Raw genomic sequence first — 9003 nt, 5'->3', positions numbered from 1 at the left:
TGCAATCAAACGCATGAAAAGTTAAATTATTCAGAAAGTGCTCAAGAGGCTTGTAGTTGAAATGTTAAAAAAACAGCTCCAAAGACTCATCTTCTTTGGAGGACAATGTGAAGGATTTGTGGGGAAGTGGCCAAATAATTTTTCAAACTACTGGAATATTTCATATAACAATATTTAAAAGTGAAAAACAATGAAGAAAAAAACTATGAAGTTATTCAGTTTATTACAAACAATCCAAAGCCACAAAGACTGAATAGTACAAGATATCCCACAGCTTCAGAGCTGAGGGGGGGGACCTCCAGGGCCGCGACATTTGACGTACATAAAAAAATCCATTTGTGTATATTTTAAAACGTGAGAGGACTTCAAGTTTTCAAACCACTGACAAATTGGTTCAATACAAAGCTTAACTGCAGATAAAATGTAATTACATGAGTAAACAACACAGGGATGCTTCTTTCAGACACCTGCCACATTTATGACTAATGGCACAACCCAAAATCAGGGCTGGTCAATGAGAGACTCCTTAAAAACAAGGCTCATGGTGATTTATTCTTCTACCATGGCCCCTGACAATTCTAGGTTTTGATTGTCTTGAAGGTGTGCATTCATTTCTGCTATAATCTAGTGATAATCTCAAAGTTGATCATTTTACAGTTACAACGACTTTTTGTATAAAATCAGAAACCAGTGAAAATGAGGAAATTTTCTGACCATTTGATCGACGACTATATTTTGACTGACTACAGAAGAAAGCATGTGCAAAAAAACACTGATAAGAACATGAATATAATACAATGCCCTTGACCTCATCCCAGTGTAGTGCTTAATGTTGCTGGTGGATATAAAGACGTCTTCATTTCAAACGCAGCGAGCCAATGAGGCGAGACCTCTAATAGCGATACACAGGACCAGAGGAAGATTTCCTGGCTGGTGGTTTATTTCTGTCTTCACCCTGTCCCCGTCTCTCTTCAGGGACACATTGCAGGAGGCAAACAGATGTTCAGTCTTTCCATACATGTCTTCTGTGAGTGCAGCCAGAGCTGCGCTGCTCAGAGGCATCTCTCCCTTCCCCGACATGCACTGCACCTGAAACAGGCGCGACAGAAACATAAACAGCATCAATGTGATGCACAGTATGAAAAACCTTGGATAACATGTTGTGTCGCATTCTTCTCTGTAAAAACTGGCTTTACTAACCAGGAGCTCAAGAGGCTGCAACATAGTGAGGCTGCAGCACATCCCCAAGATGGCAAGGCAATCATTTGTCACCTCTGAAAGACAAAGACCCAGATACTGGATAAAAACAGAACTGCAGGAAATGAGATTTCCAGGGCATTCTGCATGATTCTCCTCCTGACCTTAAACTGATGTATTTTTCCACAGACTGAAGACAATATTTCACGTAAGCACTAAAGGCTGCAAAGAGGACAGTGTTCTCACCATCCATGGCGCTGGCAATGAGGTGAAAGGCTGTGAGCACTGATGTGGACTGGCCTGCCTGAGCTGACTGCATCCTACCAGACTGCTCTAAAAGGGCCAGAATTTCTTGGATGTTCTGTTTTTGAGACTCTGTTGTTGTAACATCGCCCAGGTCAGGCCTCTTATCCAGGCACATCTGCTCCAACTGAGACAGAGGAAGACACCCAGATTTAAAAGCCAAGGCAAGAGAAGCAAAAAAATGTTAACTCCATGTTATGTTGCCGCCACCCCTCTGTCCCACTTACCACACTCGACAGCGAACTGACAGCCCCTCGGTCCTCCATGACCTTTGTCATTTGCTGGAGCAGAGAGGACCTTGTGGCGACAGGGAGAGCAGAAAGCAGTTGGAAATGATCACTCAGTCGTTCCAGCTCTGCCAAAGGGAAATAAAACACAGAATGGAGAGTTTATCATTCACCTCACCAAACAAAATGTCCAACTAACACTGAAGCAGGACAGCACAATATGGGCTAACCACATGGACTTTACAATATAGATCAAAGCACATGTTCAACAGTTATCACAACATGCTGATAAGACAACACACTTTGTGACCCAAAAACATTTCTGACCACGTCATCGGCTGCAACAACCATCTGCAGTCACATGTTTTAAGGCTGCAGAGAAAACAGTCATTTACCTTGACGGAGGCGGTTATTTTCAGAGCTGTCCGCAGGAGCTCCCGAGACACCCAACAGTCCTTTCAGAGAAGGTCCATCTACTTCAAAACCTCCAGTGGTGTCTGACATGAGACACAGCTCTGTGGAGAGCACAGCATGTTACACTCCAAACACCCACATATGAAATGTGACTGCAGTGAGAGTTCTAATCAACTGTTCGTGTCAACAAACAAAACAACAAAAAAAGGATTTCTCACCATAGTGTCCATCGTGTTTGATCTCCAGCTCTATAAGGGCGTAGGCAATGGTAGTATGGATGGGAATCTCCATGGTAACGTTGCTGTCTTTACTTAAGCTCCCATTCTCCTTCAATGAAAGCTGCAGATTTGCGACGATACCAATAAAAAAACTATTTATCAACACAGAGGAAAAGTTCTTGGTGACGCACGGTACGCTTGTGAACCCATGCAGGTGTATCTGATTCCAAAGGATGTGGGAATGAGCATCCCGAACATGTCAATTTGATATCTCCTGTGAGGCTACGGTAGAATTTCATGAAAAACCTTTACACCTATGTAGGACACAAACAGTTTTGTGTTCGGCCTGAAGCAAGGAGGAAAGGCTTCGTTTTAGCCTGACATACATAACTGAATCACAGTCCAGGAAAAGTAGGAAACAACTAACTGAAGAGAAAATACCAAAATATATTGAGGGAAGTATGCACAACACAAAGGGAAATCAGCTAAAAACCATACGCTGATTATATAACAGGGGCTGATGCCAAACTTTTCACCACATGAGGTTACTCTGTGCTGGTACCTTTGGGTTCTTGGGCCCGCAGAAGCTCAGTCCTCCTCCACACTCTCCTTCCTGCTGTACATCCTCTATGACCGAGCAGGGCTGCGTGGTCACAATACGCTCCTTCACAATCCCAAATGACTGCCTGTGCTTCTCCTTTGTCTGCTGGACCAGACTGTGGGACATGTCCAGGCACCTGAGACAGAATTCACAAAAAACACACCGGTGCACCCATTTTTTGTTTCAAAGAAAATTATTGGAGTATTGTCGTAAAGTAATTCACATTTTAAAATTAACTATTCATCCTAAACCAAAACAAGCGTTCTTCTCCAGAGTGTCAATATTCAACTGAGCATCCTGTTTTGCATGCAGCTTTATGGTTGAACAAAGATCATGCCTGCTGCTCTTCAATGGTCTGGATGTCAGGTGACGTTTGCAGCATTGTTCTATGATCTGAATGATGAACGCCATTTAAACATACAATTAAACAAGTAGAATTTCCTTTAAGAGGTCACTTAAACATGAATTGAGTAATCTATCATAGGTGTGATTGGTGTCGTAGCTGTTTTTCTTTTGTGAGTTATTTCATATGTTTTCTCATCTTTATCTTTGGCTTATTCTGCATTTTGTGGTCTTACTGATAAAGTGCAATTATGCAATTGTGCATTTTTGTGTGTGTTGTTGTGTCAGTGTGGACACCAGGAAGACTAGCAACCACTTTGTGGAAGCTAATGAGGATCCTCCCAAAAAGAGAACAAATAAACAAACAGCATCTGACGGGACGGTGGGGACAGGTTGGGAACTAACCTGTCTTTGGAATCTCGCAGCAGCTTTTGCATGTCCAATTCCTCTTTCTTCAAGCTGCCAAAGCTTGACTGGAGTTTGGACGAGTCTTTACCCTGCAGGCTCATGTTGGAGTGGACAAAATTTGTGTCCACATTTCCCTGAATCTTGTCACCATATGTCCCATTGTATTTGAGGAAGTCTGTCTCTATGATACCTGAGGACAGTGAAACATTTAGTTTCAAATCAATAAAACACATTGAAGATAACTAACAAATAAGATTAAAGCAGATGCACATATTATATATGAGGTTCTGATGTTTACCTGGCTTTATAGGTGTGTCTTCTCTTAGTATATCATTGAAGGTGAAATCAGTGGGAATATATTTGGGCTTCTGCCAGAACCAGAAACGCTTGCGCTTCACCACCACTGTCAGAATAGCAATAGTGTCATTCAGGCTGGACACCGGGATCAGCAGACCTCCATGATCCACCTCCTCCACGAAGTTCCTGGTGGCTGTGGCAAACATCTCCCAGCTGGATTCAACCTGAGGGTGATAATGGAGCCAGGCTTGGAAAGGATTGACACATTAACATTTGCACATTTTACTACTATTATTATGACTATGTTATCCTTATAATAATGTGTAACTTTGTAGTGTTTTTTAAACTTTTTTTTCAGTATTCTGTCCCTCTTTGTAACTGTGTGTTGAGCGACTGTTTCTGCAGGATCAATAAAGTTTTCTGAATCTGAACGTGAGCTCCTCCTCACGCTAACTGACACTATCTGGTGGAGTGGCTGGTTCAATAGTCCCAATAGTCAAAAGTCTTCATAATATTACCACTACTCATTCTGACATTTTCTCTACTTTGACAGCATGTCGAGAAAAAAAAGCCAGTAAATAGCGCCCCTTCCTTCACGCGGAAGAATTAGCTACATGCTAATAGCACCCGCTAACACATCAGTCAGCAGCTGCAATCATCGAAATTGGAAGTTAGCCTGCAAAAGGAGTGAAATTAAACCCCAATGCTACGTGTTACCGCTGACCTGAAGTCCTTCTTTCAGCGAGGAACCAGGCGAGAAAGAGTCTCTGCGGCCAAACTTTCACAACAAACACTACGCCCATATATCAGTGTCTCTTCCAAGTGAATCCTCTTCTGTTGTGGACAAAAGACGCTCAGACGCTCCGCCCTCCGTCCACAGGAAGAGTGGCTGAGGAGACAGAAGAAAACACACCCATGATACTACTACTACTACTACTACTACTACTACTACTAATAATAATAATAATAATAATAATAATAAGAAGAAGAAGAAGAAGAAGAAGAAGAAACAGCACAGAGCAGTAAGTACATAATGAAAGTGCCGCATTAGACAAAACTAGAGTTGAACAATCTGACCAGGGAAGGTCAGTAAAACCTGCGGTAAACTGGACTGCTTTCCTGCTTTTTCCAACACTCTGACGCTGACAATCTGTGTGTCTGTATGTCTGTGCGCGCGCGCGTGCGTGCGTGTGTCCCAGGTCGGATCCCGGCCCGGATTGGTGTTATTATTATTAGTGTGTGCTTGTCCCGGTCGGATCCGGGTCTGGTCTCGGGTCGGACCCGGGTAACTTACCCGGGACCGACCCGGAAATTTCCCGGGACTTTCCCGTGACCGACCCAGAATTTACCCGGGACCGACCCGGAAATTTTCCGGGACTTTACCGGGACCGACCCGGAAATTTCCCGGGACCGACCCGGAATTTACCCGGGACCGACCCGGAAATTTTCCAGGACTTTACCGGGACCGACCCGGAAATTTCCCGGGACATTGCCGGGACCGACCTGGGTAAGTTCTAGACCGATCCGGGAAAGTTCCGACCCAGCTGTTACCATCATTATTATCATCAGTGTGTGTCCCGGGTCGGATCCCAGCCGGGTTGTTGATATTATTATTATTATTATTATTATTGGTGTGTGTGTGTGTGTGTGTGTGTGTGTGTGTGTGTGTGTGTGTGTGTGTGTGTGTGTGTGTGTGTGTCGGGTCAGATCCCGATCCCAGATCATGCCTTTAATTCAAGCTGACTCGGCCCAGCTGTTATCATCATTATTATTATCATCAGTGTGTGTCCCGGGTCGGATCCAGCCCGGGTTGTAGATATTATTATTATTAGTGTATCTGTGTCCCGGGTCAGATCCCGGGTCTGATCCTGGTCCGGGTTATTATTATTATTATTATTATTGTTGTTGTTGTTGTTGTTGTTATCATCATTAGTGTGTGTCTCTCTGTGCGGCCCGGTACCAAATGGCCCACGGACCGGTACCAGTGCTGTACAGTATGTTCTGTGTAGAATTTAAATAATTTTAGTTTTAAAAACATTTGTCAGGGGTGATGATGAAGATAGGGGTATGATGTATTGATATAAGGTGTCCTTAAACAGAGTGTCTCACCCTGACGTGCTCAAAGTGCAGATACCTGTAGGGGGACCTTCTTCTGAAGTCCTCCAGGATCTGTCTGCCGGGGACAGGGAACTTCAGCGCGGGGAAGTGCGCCCTGCACTTCTTCTGACAGAACGCTCTCGTCATAACGTACCAGTAGACGCGGAGATCCCGGTTTCCTGCAAAGCACGGTTCTTCGTGTGTGCTGCTGCTGCTGCTGCTGCTGCTGCTGCTACAGTGCAGCATGCAGTATCTCACGCTGTCCCTAAGAAGCCGGTGCAAGCGCAAACTCAATTCCAAATAATGGATCGATTACGTCCACCTCTCTGCTGCGTAATAGTCCAAAGCCAATCCATACGCAGCCGTGAGGGGCATGAGCTCCTCCTTAGGGGAAATTTCTGAAATTGTAGTTTTCATATTGTGCGGCTGACATAAAAACAAAGGTCAAACAAAGCAACAGCGCGTAGCCTCGTGCGCAAAATTCAACCATGATAAGATAATATCCGACATATTAGTCTGCTTCCTCTGTCGTCTTCTCCTGCTGGTAACTTTACCGTGTCTGTGTGGTGGTCTGCTGAGGCGCTTAGGGGTCTGTGGGAATTCCGGGCAGATGTTACCGGCTCTCAGTGGAGGCCAGGGACGGACTGACCATCTGCATTTTCCTATTTTTTCCTATTTTTGCTATTTGGGCCGATAGTCGGCCACTTTTTATTTATTTTAAATATTCGTCTGACCAGCCCATAATACCAGACAGTCGATCAGCGGCCCCATCACATCGTTAAACACCAACCCCTTGCGCTTTGGTCTAGCCGGCATAATACATTCGGCAAAAAAAAAAAAAAAAGTCAGCGCAAGAGCTTGTTCATAACCACCGACCGGCCCTCGACACAACTTGGTCTGTGGCCCATAGGTTATTAAATTCACTGACACTTGACGGGGCTCATCTCGCCCAATCATATCATGAAACACCTCTCACTCTCTCTCTAACACACACACACACACACACACACACACACACACACACACACACACACACACACACACACACACACACACACTCAGGATGCCTTCACTTGTCTTGTTTGTTATAGGAGTCCTTTAGGGGATGACCTTTCCCTTGGTAAGTTCACAGTTAATGTAATGGAAAAGACACAGACGATCCTCTCATTCTCTTTCTATCTGTCACACACATATAGGATGATGTCTTTTTTTTTTTTTTTTTTTTAAGGATTTGCCCAAGTTCACAGGCCTTCTCTATTCAGCACTGTCTGGAAAACAGTGATAACCAGATTAATCAACCATGTCTATTATTTCTCTTTCCCTCTCCCTCATTGATGTGTCATCATCCCTCTTCAGTTTTCAGTTTCTACACTGCGATTTTTATCTTGAAGACTGACCAATAATTAAATCTCTCTTGCTTTCTCTCTCAAACATACATACACAGAGTTCAAAGTTCATTCAGGAGTTCAGCTACATTCAACTTTTTGGACTGGGTAAGTTCACAATTTATTGAGTACTACTCTTGGAAGAGTTAACATCTGATCCATCATTTCTCATCTCTATTCTTTCTCTTTCTCTTTTCTTCCTCCCCGAAACACATAGGTACAGCCAATACGATGAATTCTGCTTAAAGATCCATTACTGTGATGGAGTGGTGGAGTGTACTGTTTTTTGTAGTGTTAATAAATTAAACTTTTTGGAAGTATTTAATGTGTCCACTCTCACTGATTCCTGTTAACTCATTGCATGGCTTAAGGTACGTGGCTTTAAAGAGACTAAAAAAAAAGACTGACAAGGTGTGCGTTATTGAATGTGGTGGGCTGGTATGGTCCAAAATGCCAGGGCCGATTTTTTGTCCCAGTCCGCCCCTGAATCTGACCGCAGTTGGAATGAAGGACCTGCGGTAGCGTTCATTCTTACAGAGTGGATGCAGCAGTTTAGATTAGATTTAGATTTATTTGTTCTTCTGCAAGGAAAATTGTTTCCACCTTCCGTACAGCCTCAGAGTACATAAACACAATTTTCCTTGCAGAAGGACAAAAAAAAACTAAATCTATCTCCTCACCATAGCTCTCTTTCTCGTCCTCTTCCTTCTCTTACATTGATATATATATATTTTTTTTAGATTTGTGCCCATATGTACTGAATGAGACATTATTGAGTGCAAAAATAAACTTGTCAACGCCCCCTGGTGGACAAACTATGTAACAATGAGCCTGTTTCTGCAAGATCTTACGTAACTTTCTGTACTGCAATTTCTCACTTGCTTAAACAAGAGTCACAACTTTACGTCCTGTCATGTTAAATTATTGCACAGCAGGCAACAGAATTCACTATCAAATAACACGAATGATGAAATGATATGAAAATGTATATGCAGCTCCACATTTTTGGAAATGTGCTGATTGGTTTAGCTCAGTTTATGACAGTATAGCATAAAGGCTGGAAGCAGGAGAAAAGCAGTTTGCCTGATAACAGCTGTGTACAGTTACTGTGTGCAGCATCACAAATGCTCATTGATCATGACAATGATCAACAAGACATGCAATGAAGACCAGGATACAGACTATTGACAGGAGGGTAAGAAACAGTAACCAGAAAGTGGTATCATAATAACTAGTGGTTTGGCACACTATGAATGGTTCACTAATGAGGCATTGATGTGTCTATTCAATACAGTAGAAAAGTTCTGATTGTCGTGAAACAGGGGTGCTTAAATACATGAAAACTGAATTTGGAGTGGACATATAAATGTAACATGCACCAAACAGAAAATCTAAAGTCTTACCAGTGTAAGCAGAGCCTTTCTTGTGCGAGGCTGAGATTCCCCTTTCATCAAAACATTAATGGTGCAGTGTTTTTTTGGCCAGCTCATGCTCAGGTTAGCCTGTTTCACTGT

General features: G+C 43.2%; 1 protein-coding gene across 1 annotated transcript; it reads right to left on the bottom strand.

Moving 5' to 3' along the window:
- Positions 1-206: 206 nt before the first annotated feature.
- Positions 207-5145, bottom strand: gsdmeb (gasdermin Eb). Its single transcript, XM_070966596.1, has 10 exons — positions 4732-5145; positions 4009-4231; positions 3708-3900; positions 2922-3096; positions 2360-2480; positions 2123-2242; positions 1728-1855; positions 1444-1627; positions 1201-1274; positions 207-1089 (listed from the first exon to the last, which is right to left on the bottom strand). Exons 2-10 carry the CDS (start codon positions 4211-4213, stop codon positions 862-864), a joined length of 1428 nt encoding a protein of 475 aa, XP_070822697.1. The 5' UTR covers positions 4214-4231; positions 4732-5145; the 3' UTR covers positions 207-861.
- Between the last annotated feature and the right edge of the window lie 3858 nt (positions 5146-9003).

This window comes from Chaetodon trifascialis, chromosome 7 (genome assembly GCF_039877785.1).
Source record: "Chaetodon trifascialis isolate fChaTrf1 chromosome 7, fChaTrf1.hap1, whole genome shotgun sequence".
Classification (NCBI taxonomy): domain Eukaryota; kingdom Metazoa; phylum Chordata; class Actinopteri; order Chaetodontiformes; family Chaetodontidae; genus Chaetodon; species Chaetodon trifascialis.
This window is presented reverse-complemented; position numbering and strand designations above follow the sequence as displayed.

Coding starts and splice junctions, on each gene's coding strand:
- gsdmeb (XM_070966596.1), bottom strand. CDS start 4,213: ATGTTTGCCACAGCCACCAGGAACTTCGTGGAGGAGGTGGATCATGGA. Junction 3,097..3,707: donor CTGCGAGATTCCAAAGACAG/GTTAGTTCCCAA, acceptor ATTCTGTCTCAG/GTGCCTGGACATGTCCCACA. Junction 2,243..2,359: donor CAAACACGATGGACACTATG/GTGAGAAATCCT, acceptor TGCTCTCCACAG/AGCTGTGTCTCATGTCAGAC.